Below are 17957 nucleotides of genomic sequence, written 5' to 3' on the forward strand. Positions count from 1 at the left end.
TTTATAACTGAAGAAAGATAAGGACGACTTCTGTAAACAAGTTATAGATGCTTTTGTTCAAAAGGAGTGGCGCATGGACTTCATTTATAAGTAAAGGTAAGACCATAATAACGTTTTTTTTAATTAAATGTGCTTTTTTGTGTGCTGCAGTTTGTATGTGTAAAGTTAAAGTTAAGTTAAAGTACCAATGATTGTCACACACACTATGTGTGGTGAAATTTGTCCTCTGCATCCCCTTGATCACCCCCTGGGAGGTGAGGGGAGCAGTGGGCAGCAGCGGCGCCACGCCCGGGAATCATCTTTGGTGATTAAACCCCCAATTCCAACCCTTGATGTTGAGTGCCAAGCAGGGAAGAATGCTGGTATGAGCTTTTAAACATAACCCGTTAACTGCTGCCAATCAAATGGTGAATAAGATACTCTTTAGGGTTCATATGTTTGTGAATGTTGTCTGTCTATCTGTGTTGGCCCTGCGATGAGGTGGCGACTTGTCCAGGGTGTACCCCGCCTTCCGCCCGATTGTAGCTGAGATAGGCTCCAGCGCCCCCCGCGACCCCAAAGGGAATAAGCGGTAGAAAATGGATGGATGGATGGATGTTTGTAAATCTGACTGTGATGAAGTCAGTGCCTCACCAGCCATGAACCTCACCGCACGTCACTGCATCACATAGCAGTCGAAGCGTGGTGAACTAGTATCATGATGCTAAGTCATTATTTAGAAATGTAAAAAAAAGGAAACAAAGTGTAATGTGTAAAATAGTTTTACTGAACTTTTTAAATGTTTAAAGTCTTCCAGTGAATGAATGCCCTCAAAGATGTAAGCCACGCCCAGTTCTGCTACAAGGAAGCCGATTGGTTATGTCTGTTGAACCAGCCGGAAGTTGCTCAAACCAGGACATTAAGGTTTACGCACACCTGTATAGCTCACTAACCCTCATCCTGAAATCAGTATACATTTTTACTTTTAGTTGGCGAGTGAAATAAAGCATATGACAAAATGCCACGCCACCATTGAGTTAGTTGTTGCGACGCAGCAAGAAGAGCGTAGTCATGATTAGACACCTAAAATAAAGTTTTCCGTCATAATGCCAACAACATATCAAATACTACTGACGCCTTACAGTTCCACAAGTAAAAGGGAATAATAATGGCGGTGTTAAAACGCAGACGAACTCCACCGCCAGTGAGTGAGAGTGTCGCCTACTGTGTATGTTTTCCGCATCCATGCCCACTCCGCCTCCCCCTGCTTCCGCTGTCTGCACGGTGGTCGACAGAACGGCTGTGGAATAGCGAAAATGGGAGTACAAATTGAAACAATTAAGCCGGGAGATGGTGAGTAGACGCGCATTATTCTGTATTCATGCATACTTTGTGTGTAGTTACACTGATGTCGCCTCTCTCTCTCCTCCGTTGCAGGACAGACATTTCCAAAGAAGGGGCAGCGCGTCGTGGTGCACTATGTCGGTGAGGAGGGGGCTGCTTGACTGTCACCAATAGCGTCAAACTTACTCATTTAATGCAAGCATTTGGCTTTAAATGCCGCTATTCTTTGTTTGAGCGTCAACTATTGGCAGCTAAATGTCTATTTTGTTTAGGAATTAACCCAACATAAACATCTGTGTCCGCTAACGTCGGAGGTTTTATTTGAGCTAGTGCCAAGAAGTATGTTGTTTTGGCTTGAAATGATGTGCTTGTGCTATTGTCAAAGCTGTGAATTGGTTATTTACTGGGCATTTTTACGTCTTAATCGACAGTTATGTTTGGTATTTTTGAGGTTTAAGTGACGAGATAGCGGAACATACACCGGGGCCCGTCATGCTAGCCGGCTAACTTTGGCTAATTTTAGCCATTCAGCTAACTTTAGCTACTGCCTGTCACTTGTGCTTTAGTGCACATAATCTTCTTTAATGTGCACCTAGATGAAGACACCTATCACTCCCTTTAATATCAGGAACCTTGGCGGATGGGAAAGTGTTTGACTCTTCGAGGAACCGAGGAAAGCCATTTAAATTCAAGATAGGGCACCAGGAGGTTATTCGTGGCTGGGAAGAAGGCGTTGCCCAGGTAAGGAGGCGCTTTCACAACATACATAATCATTTAAAATGCGAAATACCTAAATAAAATGATCACATTGCAAAGACCTAGGAAAAAGCTTTCCAATGGTACTTGAACCCCTGTGATAGTGACCTAGCTTTCCAATGGCACTTGAACCCCTGTGATAGGTCACATATTAATTAAGGGAGCTACACATTTTTGAAGTTCAAAAAATCAAATCGTTTTTTTTCCCTTGATTATCTGATAAGACAATTGCTTGTATTCTGACATGTGACTTTTTCCTGGAAGTGAAAACCAGTGGTGGTCAAACCAGCTAAGATGGCTGTTGTACATCAAGCAGCGTGTGAACTATCTTGAGTACAAAAAGGTTGAAATCTTCTTGCACAAATTAAATACAAGCAAAAATGCAAACTATGCAATAGAAATCTATACATCCATCCATCCATTTTCTACCGCTTGTCCCGTTCGGGGTCGCGGGGCATGCTGGAGCCTATCTCAGCTGCATTCGGGCAGAAGCCGGGGTACACCCAGGACAAGTTGCCATCTCATCGCAGGGCCAACACAGATAGACAGACAACATTCACACTCACATTCATACACTTTATCAAAAATATTTGTCGAGTGATATCAAGGGTTATACGTTTGTCGCCTTCCCAGACATACGGAACTATTTTTGCTCCGGACGCCATTTTACATGACAATACAGATGGAAACTTGGAAAAGCAACTTATTTTTGAGTGGCTCTGTCAAGGAAATTGGTATCAAGACTCTCCCGGATAAATATACATAGTTTTTGCTCGGGTAAGGTTGCATTTCATGATTCTCCGGCTTCCTCCCACTTCCAAAGACATGCACCTGGGGATAGGTTGATTGGCAACACTAAATTGGCCCTAGTGTGTGAATGTGAGTGTGAATGTTGTCTGTCTATCTGTGTTGGCCCTGTGATGAGGTGGCGACTTGTCCAGGGTGTACCCCGCCTACCGCTCGAATGCAGCTGGGATAGGCTCCAGCACCCCCCACAGCCCCGAGAGGGAGAAGCGGTAGAAAATGGATGGATGGAACATCGCATCTACTGATATGTTTGTTGCCGTTGCACGTGCCGTTTTCGAGTAGTGTGTTTTACCCCGTCTTTATCAAAATATAACTATGGATGTCAACATTGTGTATGTGCTGAAAGATTCATTCATGATTGCTGCCTTTGGTAAAAACTTAACTCTTTTAGATTTTGCTCATATTTGCTTTCTTTTAGACTCGCCAGGTTGGTGCTTTTCAAAATACTCGTAGCAAACATGTTTAATACAAATATCAAGATAATACTTAAATGGGTAATAATAAACGTTAAAAGTACATCAAATAAACCAGTAACGAAGTGGTCACTGCAAACTCGTGCATTCTTCGACTCTGCTCCCTTGGACTGGAGTGTGAGCTGCATGCTTTTCTCGTCCTTGTTTGGTAAAATCTTGCACTCTTTCGCCCATTTGGATTACCTCTCGAGGAACTCTGAAGAAACACTTATCCCTTTCGCGATGTGAACGATTCGTACAACCCAAGCATAAGGCATTTTTTTCTCAGAGAAAGGCTAAATGGCGCCTATTTACCTATTAAGAACAGAGCGAGCTTGACCACTATGTATATTTAATGGGCCGGACGTGACGTCTGTAAAATCCAAGCAATGGAGAAATGTGTGACTTACATTTTGGAAAGTGAATTTCAAAGCATCATAGCTCCCTTATTTGTCATGAATGCATGTAATAAAAAGTAATAGATTAAAGCTGGGGTACTTGGATCTTGTGGCACACAGCAGAATTCAAACTGTAAATCCTGCCCCCCATTCTGCGCACCTCGCTGATAGTCCCTCCCAGTCTCCTGTTTAGAAGTGCACAAGAGCTTTACGTGCATACGCATAAGTTGTTGATGGTCTGAAGTTGCATTGAAGGATCTCCTAGTTCGTATTTTCTTGCAAAAATTAACGATAGCACGTACAAATATGCATGGAAACACTCCTACAGACATCACGCATGGTACGGTTTAGTAAGTATGAATTGTTTTTGTTATATTGTATAAGTTAGAAATGTTGATTGGAGTGACGAATGAAGAATTCTTTCAAGCAGAAACGCTATGGACAGTTTTACTTCCGGTTAAAATCATTAAAACAGGAAGTATTTTTTCAACTCGCAACACTTGCAGTGAGCATACTTGTCCAAAAGATGGCGCCATAGCATAAACAATAACACAACTTTAGAGCTTCTGTTGAAAACTACCATAAATTCCAGACTATAAGCCACAATTTGTTTTTCTACGCTTTGAATCCTGCTGCTTATAAAACTGGGCGGCTAATTTACATATTTTTTTTCCGCTGACGGCCTTAAACCAAATAGTTTTCACTAAACACATGCAAAGTCATTTAAATGGTGTGTTATTGTTTGTGCTACGGCACCATCTTTTGGACAAGTTCACTCACTGCAGCTGCTGCTGGATGAATTTGATTTCCTGCTGTTTAAAGATTTGAACCGTTTAGAAGTGCTGTTCTGTCATCTAATTGTCCATGGCGTTTCTACTCGTGTGTGTGTGTATAAGCTAATAATACTGTTTGCTAACACAATACTGTTATCCACCTAAATTCAATACTGTTAGCTAACAACAAAGTAGGCTAATCTGATCACACATTTGATCACATAAAGGGACAAGCAGTAGAAAATGGATGGATGGATGTTATAAACATGACCTCCTGTGTGGTGAGACTGCTGACATCAGATGTGTACGTCGGACAGTATTGACTGTCAAAGTTGCATCAGATGTGTAAGTGGGACATTCAATTGCTTTGATTAAAGGTTTATATAAGATTCCATAGTAACTTCATTTTTGACCCCACTTGTGGAAGAGTGGGTTAGTAATACAAACAGTGCAATTCCCTAAAATTAATGAAAACATAAATAAAAATGCAAATGGTCTCATGTCACAAACATGTTTTATGAAGAATACCTGAAATATGAATATATATCAACTGTTCATTTTTAAGTTTTTGAAGAAAAACTACCAGTGGGGTAATTTTTGTGCATATAAGGGTTAATGGTGTTTTGTATTTTGGGATTGGTTTTGCATCATATCATTCCTGTGTTTGGAGCGTTTTGAGGTTGCCGTGTGTTTGCTTCTGTCATCCGTTGTATTTCACACATTATTATTATTTCAGCATAAGTATTTTTGTAACCCTTCACTACCTCCACAGATGAGTGTAGGTCAGCGGGCCAAGCTGATCTGCTCGCCTGACTATGCTTATGGCAGCAAGGGACACCCGGGCATCATCCCCCCAAACGCCACTCTGACCTTTGATGTGGAGCTGCTTGGTTTAGAGGCCTAAGATGTTCGCACTGCTTTGCATAATTCCACTGAACTTGCCAGGGTGAGACAGTTTTGATTTTCTTTCAGATACACTCAAAAGATGAATTTCATTTTTCTTTCTGCAGCTACTGAAAGTTGACCAGTTTGGCACACATTTTCATTAATAAATGTGGGAATTAATATAACTGTTTCTTGTTCAAAATATATATATTTTTTTAAAGGTGCAACTGATAAACGCTTGTTTTAGTAAAACGAAAAATGTAAAACTGCATCAATATACATAAATTAAAGACGCGTCAATAACCGATTTTTAATCGAATCGTAGCTCCTGAATCGTAATCGTAATCGAATCATGTGGGGCCCAAAGATTCCCACCTCTACTGATACTGTATGTTAAAGGCTCTGACATCTCTTCAATAACCTTTTTTATTGTTTCCATATCACTTCTATTACAATCAGTTGAGTTTTTGGATTTACATTTTTTCACAATATTGATTATTTCCTCTGAGTGAGTATTGATTAGGCATACTAGGACTGTGTCGATCAAAAGTAGCAACCATGGTGAGATTCCAGACTTTTAGTAGACGTTAACTTTTTGCCACTAAAACGTTCACTCATTCGTTTCACAGTTACAAGCTCAGGTTTTTGCATACACGTTGCGTGACTCATTAATTAAAACATTTTTTTAAATGTTTTTGATTGTGAGAGGACCTAAACAATTGATTAATTCTAAATCTAAATCTGATGTTGAATTGTTTGAGCAAAACAAAGTCCTCCTGTGTCCATGGAATTATTCCCTGAGTTTGTAAACATTAACTAAAACAACAAATAATGTAGTTAAAATAGAAATTTTGATCTAATCACTTTAGTATTTATCATATATTTTGATACTATCCTTGGTATCGACACCACCGATATATAGATCAATTTGCTAGACACCAACAGAGCAAAACAGTTGTTATATTATCCTCTCTTTAACTCTTAATTTATTTGTTAATTTCCTGTTAATAACTGCTTACTGTCTGTTGTGATGTTTTTCAATGTACATTTTTTTAACTTTACTAAGCACTTATTTCTTCTGTTTCAAGCTATCTTATCAGCTGTTTTAACAAGTAGCATGCCTGCCCGTCTCCTTCTCCTTGCTCTTACTCTGTGTGTAACATGTTAAGCTTTGTCCTCCAGTGATAATGCTACTTAAAGGGGTCATATTATGTTGGGGTTTTTTTTACATTTAAAACACTTTCTTTTGGTCTACATGTAATGGTGGTTATTTTGGTCAAAATCTTGCATATATTGTTTTACAACTTCAAACCACTTTCTGACTGTCTCTTCAGGATGCGCCTTTTGTGGGCGGTTTTATTTACGTGCCTTCTTTTCTACTACCGGCCAGCCGTGTTTTTAGAGCTTCCATATGGCGTCTGACGTCACATATATCACATAAGTGAAACTCATTACATGCAAAGTGAGATATGTCAAGTTTTTCTTCTAATTTTGATGATCATGGCTTAGGTTGATTGGCAACACTAAATTTGCCCTAGTGTGTGAATGTTGTCTATCTATCTGTTTTGGCCCTGTGATGAGGTGGCGACTTGTCCAGGGTGTACCCCGCCTTCTGCCCGAATGCAGCTGAGATAGGCTCCAGCACCCCCCGCCACCCTAAAAGGGACAAGCGGTAGAAAATGGATGGATGGATAGCTTAGTTTTTGAAAACCCCAAGTTTTCTGAGATTTGTAATTTGAGTTTTGATAAACTGGAAGCCATAATCATCACAATGATATCAAAAGAAGTCTTGAAATATGTTAAGCTGCATGTTATGAGCGTATGTCAAATATTGGTTTCACTTTGTAAATATAATTTGCACAATATTCAAATTTTTTGAGTTTCACCTGTATCTCCGCAATGCCTCCATGGTTTGATTTCAAATTCTCGAGACTTATGCGTATCCCAAATTTACAAAAACAAATACCAATAGGTAGGAAAAGTAATAAGTTGCCAACTACTTGGGGCACGTAATACAGGGAAGGGCTGGTCGATCAGATGGTATTTATTTTTTGCCTTTTCATTTAAGTGGATGGAGTTTAATACTTACAATTGGCTGGAAACCAGTCTAGGGTGCACCCTGCCTCTTGCCCAAAGTCCGCTGGGATACGCGCCGCTTACCCGTGACTTGTAAAAAGATTCACAGTTAGTTGATAGCCACTGCTGTCAACCAAGGGACCAAATTATCAGCCAGAGAGGATCAGCTTCTGTAATCCGGGACCAAATTATCAGCCAGAGAGGATCAGCTTCTGTAATCGGCAATGGCCAATCACATAATTTTCACAAAAATCGTCTGATACTGGTCAGTGACCGATCAAGGGACACATCCCTAGTTGCGACAAGCCTTTTTTTTATGTCTTCTCAAAATCAAATTTTTTTGTGTTTTCAATAATCATGTCAAAAACAACTTGGATTTATGTAGTGCCTTCTAAGGGACTTATGGGCAGGCATGTGAAATTCCCAAGAAAACGCGGAAAGTTTTTTAATCATTAATTTTTGCGTCAAAATTACACTTCCGTGGTTGAAAAAAATCAAATAGCTATAATTTTAGGATTTAAAAAGAATTTGTGGAGCGCTCGCCTCAGCCGCAGGCACTCGCTGTGCTTGTGTCTAAACGACACACTGTGTTGCAGGACAGGGAGACAATCGGGAGCACCGAAACAGGCTCGCTAGTTGGCTAACCATCTGGCTATCTTACTTGGTGTGGCCTCCGTGAGCTCTACAAGCCACAACAATGACAGCTTTCTACTTTGCTGCTAATCATATTCGGATGATTACAATTCGAACACTAGTAGTTCTCAAGCAGTTGTAGTTAGAGAGTATTTATTAGTAGCCAGCGAGAAGGTATATTTTTGGTGTCATGGATTGTAAACTGAAGTCACAACACCAGAAGTATATTACCCAAGGAGGCATGGATACAAGTTATAGTTGCCAAATGGGAAACGTTTTTTTGAGTTCTTTGCATGCATGTTATAGACTTCTACATTACATTTGCAATGGTAATTATGTGAAAGGCGGGGTACACCCTGGACAAGTCGCCACCTCATCGCAGGGCCAACACAGATAGACAGACAACATTCACACTCACATTCACACACTAGGGCCAATTTAGTGTTGCCAATCAACCTATCCCCACGTGCATGTCTTTGGAGGTGGGAGGAAGCCGGAGTACCCGGAGGGAACCCACGCAGTCACGGGGAGAACATGCAAACTCCACACAGAAAGATCCCGAGCCCGGGATTGAACTCAGGACCTTCGTATTGTGAGGCAGACGCACTAACCCCTCTCACACCATGCTGCGATAGGCTCCAGCGACCCCCCCCCCCCCCCCCCCCGGAAGGGACAAGCGGTAGAAAATAGATGGATGGATGGAAAAACCTAAACATTCTGTAGTACATTACATGGGACATGTAAGTGTCAAAAAGCCAGCCAAAAAAGGTTGGCAGATGAGAATAAATCTGAAGGTACATTATATTGTAGAAATGCCCCCAATTGCAGGAAATGTAGTCTGTTTTTTTTTTTAATTCTTATTTTTCCTTCAATTTTCCTGTTTTTTCCTCAAAGGTTGCTCATATCCCTATACGTGCCGACCCGGTGTGACATGCTTTAGACCAAAGTGTTATGCACAAAAACTTGAAGAAAAATATGTTTTTTAAACCTGCTAAACTAACAGTTGCATCAAAATATCTGTAGTTGTAATGGTGAGCGTAAGAAGAAAACTTGAGCTGCAGGAAATGCATTCTTCAGGAAATAAGGGAAGTCCCAAGTCCACATTTTTGAAGACCACCGCTCTAACCTCTATGAGCCTAGGGATCTGCTTGTTTCTGTCAAATCTATGACGGACAAAATGAACAGACTCACCATCGTTACGAGCCTACTTTGTCTTCCAGAGAGAAGATAATAGCGTTCTTTGGTGTGTGTTGGTGACAGCACACAAGTGTTTTGGCGCATTAGCATGGAAGTGACAAAAGCATATTTAAAGTTTCTATTGTCAACATTTCAGGATATTTATGCTCTCTTGTCTCTTTATTATCCTCACTGGTCTGGAAACGTTTTTCAGCAGTCCTACTCTAAGCTTGTTGAGAGTACTTTTCATACGTTGTCTTTTTTTAAGTGGTCGCCTGCGTTCAACTTTGACTAATGTGACATGAGAATAAAATAAATGTCTGTATACTATTTTTTTCTAACAAAAATGCCTTTATTTGCTAAATTGATAGGCATTTTGCATTGCATTCAATGTAGTCATTTACAAACTATTTAAAACTTTTTTTTTTTTTGCTTCGGAAGGTTTCCCCAGTGGTTGTGAATCCTATGTTTAAGAATGAGCAGCCTTGTGCAGTTAAAAAAAAGTTGACTTTAAATAAAGGCCTTGGTCGTAGAGCTGCTCCATCTGCCCTAATAATACATTTGCATGTGTGTATTTGTGCAAATACGTCATGTAATCTGCTTTCTTGTGTTCACTGCAGGTCAACTCCTATCTCGGGAACATGGAGGCAAAACGTTACCAGATGATTCCTGCATAGGACCTATGTCTATAGCTTCACTAATTCACTCTCCTTCTCATTTACATACAACTTGGTTTTTTTCACTTGCTTTTTTTATTCGACTTTCTGTTCAGTCATAGGTCATCCCATCCTTTGTGTTTTGACTTTGTATTTTCATGTTGATTTTTTTGTTTCAAAAATTTTCGAGAAGTTACATAACATGTCAGTTTTTATACAAAAACTGAACAGGTCTTTGGCTTTGCGGCCTTTCCACAATAACAGTCCAGATTGCGGGTAGTGCATTTTCTTCAAGAAAATAATACATTGTTTGACAGAGAGATTTCTATGAATGCCTGTGGTGATTAGTTATTGGACTACTTTAGACAGGATTCCGGCATAATTTAGAATTTCTGAATCAAGCACATATTTGCCATGAGCTGCCTACAGGTCTCTGCAAATGTTAGATTGACTGTCTATATGGCCATATTAATTATTTATGAGAGTGAAATGATCTTTGCTCAGACTCTCACAACTGGACAGTTGTTGTCTTGATGGTTGCTTGTAAAATGTGGGGACAGTTTATTGCCAAAAGGTTTTGTGGGGGGAAAAAAACTGTTGGGAGCAAAAGCTTTTGACACTTGCATGAAGACTTTCCCCCACAGGGATTGTTGGAACCCTGCAGTTTGTGGTTGCATTTATTTCAAGGAGTTGTGTGTTACAAGCTGTGGACGTTGCATTTGGTTCCTTACTCTTCACAATAAAAGAGTAATTTTACCACAAACTTTTTGACTATCTGGTTGTTTTTATTTTGAAGATGTCTTTTTTTGTCTTAATCAAAGAAAGCAACTTTACAGAGTTGTGCATACTACTTGTTAATGCAGTTGCACTGCTTTTGTTGGTATATTACAAATTAAGGGTACAATCATACAACTTTTTTTTTTTTAACCAACTAAAACGTCCCCAAAGATTCCCTGTGCAAATGTGCAGGTCCAACCACGCAGACTTAGCCCGTTTGCTGTTGAACTGCGATTGACCCTGAACACCAAAACATTCCTTTTTTTGCATAAGACTGGAACTTGTAAGTACATTATAGCTATTACAGGTTTAATATTTTCCAGGACCATGATAAAAATGCAGCACAGCAGCAGGACAATTTTAAATAGTTGTAGATTGTGTCAGGTAAATTTATCTAATCATTTTGATTTCAGCACATGTATTTTGTAATCACCAAATCTCTTTTTCTAACACAAAAGACCTGCACTATTGATCACTTGACTTGGCCGCTTGAACACTTAATGGAAGTGTGTATTCATTTTACCTTTGGCCTCTCAGCTTACCTCATTTGGCATCTGTCTCTTTTCCCGTTAAAAGCAATCATCCCTATAGAATGTTGTGCGAGTGAGCTGTAGTGAGTAAATCAAATCCTTTGTTATCCTGACGCTTTGATGAGACTCCAATTATTCCTTGTAATACAACATTCCAAAATATATCTGACTCACTATCACAATCTAATCTTTAAAGAGCTTCCAGTACAACATTCCATAAATGCCTGCACAGATTTATCAAGTATTTCCATGGCAAAAAAGTGCTGCCCACTTTAGGTGCTCTCTATGAAGCTTCATTTATGTACAAATTTAGCACTTCTTTTTCTTCAAGAAATGCCAACCTGCCAATGCAATTATGCGGGAAACAGCAAAATACACAAAATAAATTAATTCATCATAACCTCGTGTTCTGTTCTGAACTGTTTTTTGAGTAGAAATTAGAAAACATCTGACAGCAGCTTTTGGATGCAGCTAATGGACTCCAACATGCAAAAATTAAGCTGTGTAGAGAAAGAAGTTGAAGTAATGTTAAATGTTTTGTTCTTTAAGGCCAATTGTCATGCAGTCTTTGTCGGCATTAGTGTTCAAAGTCAGGTTATTGTTCCATTCAGGCTGGCCCGTCTGCGTCCTGCACCCTGCCTGCGGAGCGAGTGGAGGGCCACAGCGCAGCAGCCTCTCAGCAGAGATCCGAAATGATACACAGGCATGATGTCCTGCTGCGCCCCGCGACACAGCCACGCCATAGTTGGAACCACCGGCACTGCCAAAGCCAGCAGGTCCACAAGGAAGTACGGGCTCCAGTAACACCTCTGGTGCAAATCATTTCCCTCTTCATTCTCTTCCTTGGCGTCCTCCTCTATGTCCAGCAGGGTGGCTTCCTGCCTTACGGGGAGTAGGAGTGGGGCTGCAGGGTGAGGCTGACACACGTGAGGCTCTTCAGGCATCTTTATGCACACAAACTTGTTTGGCTCCTCGCTGTGTGGATGAGGAGACAAAGATGTTGGAAAGAGAAGTGGCTCTGAAGGAGTCAATTCCACTGTTGTAGAAATGACACTCAGCTCCTCCTTGACACTTTCCTCACACAACCAAGTCATAGTTGGGCTGCAGGCTCTTGAGCGCAACTCTGGTTTCCTCTGCATTGGAGCAGTAGGTGTTGGGACTGGGTCAGCAGCAGGAGCCACAGGAACTGTTTCTGGGGGCTCTTCCTGAGGTAAGTGCAGGTATAAGTGATGATGTGGGAAATAGGCATGACCACCGCACCTGCAGCTGCCACTAAGAGAATGGCAGGAGTGGGACATTGGCAGCACAGTGCCCCCTCCGCACACTCTTTCATAGGTGGAAGAAGGAGGCACCATCCCTCTGTCGCCCTGTGGAGGCGTCTGCTCGGACAGAAGTGCTGCTTCCAGGAGGAGGTGGGCCTGCCCTGCCACTCGTGATGCTCTGCTTGACTCGGGCGCGTTTGGACTACGCTCCAGATGCAGGGCCTCGCTGCTCAAGCGAGTACGGGGGACGCTGCGGGTCAACGTGCTGGCAGGAGAACATCCACAGGAGCGAGACCTACCCCCTGGCCTGGCGTCCTGTGACCGTAAGTATGGCTTTTGGTTGGGGGGGTCTTCTCGAACACTCAGGTTGGTCCTGACTGACTCTACCACTCCTTGAAGGTGCTGGATTTCCTTGCGGGCCTCCTTTAGTGCTAACTGGGCTTCCACACGGTGGCATTCCTCTTCTATCCAGTCTTCTTGCATTTTGTACAGCTGAGTCCTCAAGTCATCTATTTCACAGTTTCTGTGGTAAGAAGCAAAATAAGATTGAACCGTCTCCATCTAGAAGCACTTAGCTACAACATAACATTTGTAAAACAACTTCAGGGCTAAATTCCCTCCTACATTTTATTCCTATAGTGATGTTGCTGTTAGGTATGTACAGTGCTAAGTGAGCTAAACCATAATACTTAGGGACGTCACACTGAAGAGTTCAGTGAGGATGTTGGTAAGTTTAAAGAATATTTTCTGTCATTTAAATGTCAGTTATAAAAAAATGATGGCATGAAAATGTCATGTAGAAGTTCAATGATAAGGTTGCTTGAATCAAATTAAGAATATCTAAAACTAAACTCCCTAAAAAAAATACAAAATGGTTTGTTCCACCTGGATAGCACCAAACCCCAGCATCAAACGCTTCTCAACACAGACGTCAGAACGTTATCAAAGCTCAACTTTGAGCGTTCCCATGCAGCGCCAACTTTTTTGAAAAGGGATGATGTGATAGAAGAAAAGTAAAAATAGAACAAATTTACCTGTGGCAGCATAGTGGAAAGTTACGTATACATTTCACTTTTGCATCTCATTGCACATAACTGTGGTGCGTTCAAGGACCCCCAATTATAGTTTAAACTGGGGGAGGTTTAACCCCCGGCAGATGCACTAATATAGTCATAACAATAATGTGTTATGATTCGTATTAACCACATGTGGTAGTCCTATGTGTTAAATTTGTTGGGATTTTTGTAGGAAAAAAATATTCAGAGTCGGGTTGCTCTACAGTATATATGTTCTAGATATGTTAATCCCACCTGTATAAAGTCAAGTGTGCTTTAAAAAGCTGGTTTCAAATGAATTATTGCATATTTTAGTGAATGTACACATAGTGTGTTTTAGTATGGAGTGGAAACATTGGGTTTAGGGTGGGGTCTTCTAAGGTAGTGTTACGCCCCACAGTACATAAGACATCACGACACATCCATGTGCTCACAATGCTCCCTTTCATCTACACATGTTACAAAAATTATTCTCAAAAAGCAGCCTAGATATTATTGGCTGTGGTCCAATATTTGTCTCGGTGTCCGCCTATTGCCATCCTCTGCTTTCAATCAATTGCCATCCACTGCTTTTAATCTATTGCCTCCCATGGGATCAATAACGTTGTTTAAATTTTAACGTGCCGGATATTCACCTGTGTTGTAATCTCTCCACGTTCTCCCTCAGCCGGGCTCGCAGATGTCGAATACACACCTCCTTCTGCTGCAGGGGTGTGAGGTACTGCTCCGGGGTTGGAGGCCTGATGCCATGGTTGTCACTACACACTAAGTGCTTTGCCTGACGCCTGAGGAAAAGACAGAGGTACCAATATGCTGTTTATATTATATAAATATGTTTTACTCCTTTGGTAATTTTTTTTGCATGTGGTTTTTACTGTTGAAGTTGTGGTTGTTTTGTTCTGACGCCTCGCAATATAAATAATTGTATACCCAATTTGCACCACAACGACTGCTTTTCGTGTCAATCTCACCATTTGGAGATCCGAAATGGCTATCAAAATATCCCAACTTGTCAGATTATATCTTCAGCCGTCTACTTTTGAGGTGAAAAGAAATGATTAATGATCTACAATAAACTTACAGGGAGCAGTGACATGTGGAAGCAGCTGATCAGTCGAGTATGTAAACATCGGCAAGCAGGAAGTTATCACGGCGCCGCTATAAATAGTTTGTCTGCGTTAGCGCTTATATTAACAATATCACTAATACTTGGTTAATATAGAAGTCACGAAATGTAAACAGAGTATTGTTGGCGCTTTTTGAATGGTTATTTGTCAGATTTTTTGGGCGGAAAAGTGGAGCTCCCATTGGCTCCCCTGTAAGCAGACTTTTGTTCCTGTTTTTTTAGTACTTTAATACATTTTAAAAAATCCATATGTCGTTGTGTCTTTCATAATGATTGTGAACGATCTCAGGACATTCAATCGATTGCAACTGTACTGTTTGGTTTGTCTAATAAGACCTTTCGTTGGTCATCCGAGTAGGATTCATCAGTTCGTGCTCATAGACTTAGATTAGTCAGATCTAGTCTAGCGGCTGGTGCCAAAACCCCAAATATTTATACTTTAAAAAACCATGAGGGTGTGCCTGGCAAGGATGGTTTTGTCCTATTGTAGTGAAAAAACAACTGTTTTTATGCAAACGAGCAATCGCTACTGTCAAAGCCAACGACAGTCATTGAAGTGTTATTTCCCCTAGTTAGCATTGAGGTATTGTGTGGCAGAATGATCGCTGTGGATCGACGACGGCCAGTCCAAAGTAGTTCATTCACTTGTAAACAAATGGCACAAATGGCATTCTGGTCACCTTCACCTATGAGCATGAACTGATGAAGCCTACTCGGATGAGCGGCGAAACGTCTTCTAAGACAAACCAAACAGTCCAGTTGCGATCGATCGAATGCTCTGAGATGACAATGACCTGGATGAACGAGAACATTCACAGACATTGTGAACGATAGGCAAAATTCCCAAAAAAGTGCAGTTTCCTTTGAATAGCATGTAAGTAACGCACTGTGTAGTTATTTATTTTTTCAAGGATCCAGAATATAAAGGGATGTTGTTCAGTATTGTGGTGTAATTTAGACCTTGTGTGTTTGTATGTACAATGGAGCGAGTTGGCACACTCCTGCTTTAAATGCAGCTGTATTGTACAAAAAGAGTTTTATGGGTGCTTTAGTACCTCGGTGTACTGGGATACATCCGAGGTGTGAGGCTGCCCTCGGTCGCCTTGACTTTGAGCTGGTAGCTGCTGGACGTGTCACTGTGGCTACATCGTGCACTGCTGCCACTTGTTCCTGCTGAGCGCCTGTCAGGGCAAACATCACAAACAAGTCATTTATTTGACTGCTGGTGCCACTAAAACTAAGCATTCTGCCTGAGAGGAGCTGCCAGTACCTGCGCTGACCCGATGAAGGCTTCCTACTCGGGGTGAGAGACACTGACATGTTGCCTCTAGAGAGAAAGGCCAGGAGCACTTACTGCTGCACTCTTAGTCATAAACAAATAGGCATTAAAAGAAAAAAGGTGAAAGTCATGTTCATAATTCAGTAATTCAATGTTTTATACTTCTTAATTGAAAGATACGATAAGTCTAAAAAAACAGGCTGGCTCAGTGGCTAATAAAGGATCTTTCTCTATAGACACAAAGAGTCCATTGAAGGCCCGTGCACCAGCTGTCTGTGTGTGCAGATAAACATGCCATTTTACTCAGGTCAAAAGTCAAACAGCAACTGTGACATTTGTTGTCATCATAAGTCAAGTTGTAGCAACAAGTCATGAGTGCGAACATTACTGTAAAGGCTTTTTAAATTGTGGCTCAATCCCTCAGATCATATGTGCCCTTTTCTGCTCACACCATATTGCCACAAAAAAGATCCTAAAACACCACAAAACAAATGCAAACAGCCAAAAATGCTGCAATCGCATGAACAATGCAAGTTTAAAAACATCATACAGAGCAAGCATTCACGTTGCTAATGTTAGTGTTCGAATCGGGGTGTCAAATTTGTTTTCATTGAGGGCCACATCGCAGTTATGGCTGCTCTCAGAGGGCCGCTTGTAACAGATATAATCGCCTCATGATATACAATGATACACAATAGCCTATGCATTTTTAAATAACAAATTGATGGATCATTTACTTTGAAATCCTAACTCAAATTGACAAGCAGATATTTAGAGATTTTGCTTGGAATATCTTACATAACATTCAAGTTTAAATATGCAATTTCATCCAGTACAGTTTTTTTCTGTCAAAATTAAAAAAACAAATACATATAGTAAAAAAGATAAAGTGCTTTATTGACGCATATTATTTCCAGGCTTTTGCAGACCACATAAAATGATATGGGGGGCCAGATTTGGCCCCTGGGCTTTGAGTTTGACACCAGTGTTCTTTGATCAAGCAGCATTTACGTGATTGCAGCATTTCCCCCTTTACCTTTGTTTTAATGTGTTTGTGTCTTTTTTGGTATTTGGATAATTTCTGTGTTCAGAGTGTTTTGCCACTGTCGGCTACAATACATTTAGTTTTGTCACAAAGTAGCATAGCAGACATAATGTGTTTTTCATTATTTGTATTAAGCTGCTGCACCTCACACTTTGAACCCCCCTGTTCTAGATGGGGTTTTTGAAACACACACATACTAATTTTGGATAAACATGGCCCACACACACACGGTTTCCTATAATCAAATTATATCCCCTCCCCTCTCCTGTATGATCAGCACCAACAGGTGGCTAGAGCGTTATTGGGGAGAAATACGTAATCATATTACGTAAGTGCGCGTGAGTACTGCGGAGGCGAGCATCTGGCACAAAAGTCCCCCGAAAGCAGCGGTTAAGCAACACATTCACATCCAACATCAGGTATAGAAAGAGCAGCATGTACGTACATAGCACATAAGGAAACAAGTGAGGGTCAAAACACTGACAATAAGTCACGGATGTGTCCTACATACATACTGTGAGCCGCAGGACATTCTCTAGACCGCCAGAAGCCTTAAACAAAAGCATGCAGCTTACATGGACGATGCCCAGCGTCGCTGCCATGGCTGCCGCTTTGGCGTCGCTGGCAGCAGGACGGGAAGATGCTGCTGATGCGGATCCGAGTGCATCCTGCAGCCATGAAGCGCACAGATGAAGTGAGCCAACTGCGACGTCGATGCCTCTTAAAGTGACAGCAGGGAATGACGCGGGACAATTGCGCACATTGACTGACTTTTCACGGCTGTCTCTGCTGATGATGAATGAAGCAAGACAACATGCAGTCCCTCCTACATAAAGGCTGCAAAAGACTGACAGACTCATAATTATCAGGCATTGTTCCCCTTAACCCTTGGGGAGTCCTTCAATGTTTTGAACGTTATATGTACTAGGACCTGAAAGGGTTTCAGTG

General features: G+C 41.2%; 2 protein-coding genes across 3 annotated transcripts; one reads left to right on the forward strand and one right to left on the reverse strand.

Moving 5' to 3' along the window:
* The first annotated feature begins 1162 nt into the window (after positions 1–1162).
* Positions 1163–10698, forward strand: LOC133621441 (peptidyl-prolyl cis-trans isomerase FKBP1A-like). The gene is made up of 5 exons (XM_061983504.2): positions 1163–1332; positions 1417–1464; positions 1952–2064; positions 5282–5455; positions 9900–10698. Exons 1-4 carry the CDS (start codon positions 1296–1298, stop codon positions 5411–5413), a joined length of 330 nt encoding a protein of 109 aa, XP_061839488.1. The 5' UTR covers positions 1163–1295; the 3' UTR covers positions 5414–5455; positions 9900–10698.
* Positions 10699–10799: 101 nt separating this feature from the next.
* snpha (syntaphilin a) lies at positions 10800–17692 on the reverse strand. Of its 2 annotated transcripts, XM_061983487.1 has the most exons (5): positions 17585–17692; positions 15956–16048; positions 15741–15866; positions 14195–14344; positions 10800–13027 (listed from the first exon to the last, which is right to left on the reverse strand). In XM_061983487.1, the coding sequence occupies exons 2-5, from the start codon at positions 16003–16005 to the stop codon at positions 11833–11835; spliced, it is 1521 nt and encodes a 506-aa protein (XP_061839471.1). In that variant the 5' UTR covers positions 16006–16048; positions 17585–17692; the 3' UTR covers positions 10800–11832. The 2 variants fall into 2 exon arrangements, with proteins under 2 accessions (XP_061839471.1, XP_061839479.1); XM_061983495.2 differs by lacking the exon at positions 14195–14344 and having other exon boundaries at positions 15956–17676.
* Between the last annotated feature and the right edge of the window lie 265 nt (positions 17693–17957).

This window comes from Nerophis lumbriciformis, linkage group LG01 (assembly GCF_033978685.3).
Source record: "Nerophis lumbriciformis linkage group LG01, RoL_Nlum_v2.1, whole genome shotgun sequence".
In the NCBI taxonomy this organism is placed as follows: Eukaryota; Metazoa; Chordata; class Actinopteri; order Syngnathiformes; family Syngnathidae; genus Nerophis; species Nerophis lumbriciformis.

Bases quoted from the DNA above. Each gene is read 5' to 3' on its own strand.
- LOC133621441 (XM_061983504.2), top strand. From the start codon at position 1,296: ATGGGAGTACAAATTGAAACAATTAAGCCGGGAGATG. The intron at 1,333-1,416 runs GTGAGTAGACGC...CCTCCGTTGCAG, and splicing joins AACAATTAAGCCGGGAGATG to GACAGACATTTCCAAAGAAG. The intron at 1,465-1,951 runs GTGAGGAGGGGG...CTTTAATATCAG, and splicing joins CGTCGTGGTGCACTATGTCG to GAACCTTGGCGGATGGGAAA.
- snpha (XM_061983487.1), bottom strand. From the start codon at position 16,005: ATGTCAGTGTCTCTCACCCCGAGTAGGAAGCCTTCATCGGGTCAGCGC. The intron at 15,867-15,955 runs GTACTGGCAGCT...TTGCCCTGACAG, and splicing joins CCTTCATCGGGTCAGCGCAG to GCGCTCAGCAGGAACAAGTG. The intron at 14,345-15,740 runs GTACTAAAGCAC...TCTTTTCCTCAG, and splicing joins ATGTATCCCAGTACACCGAG to GCGTCAGGCAAAGCACTTAG.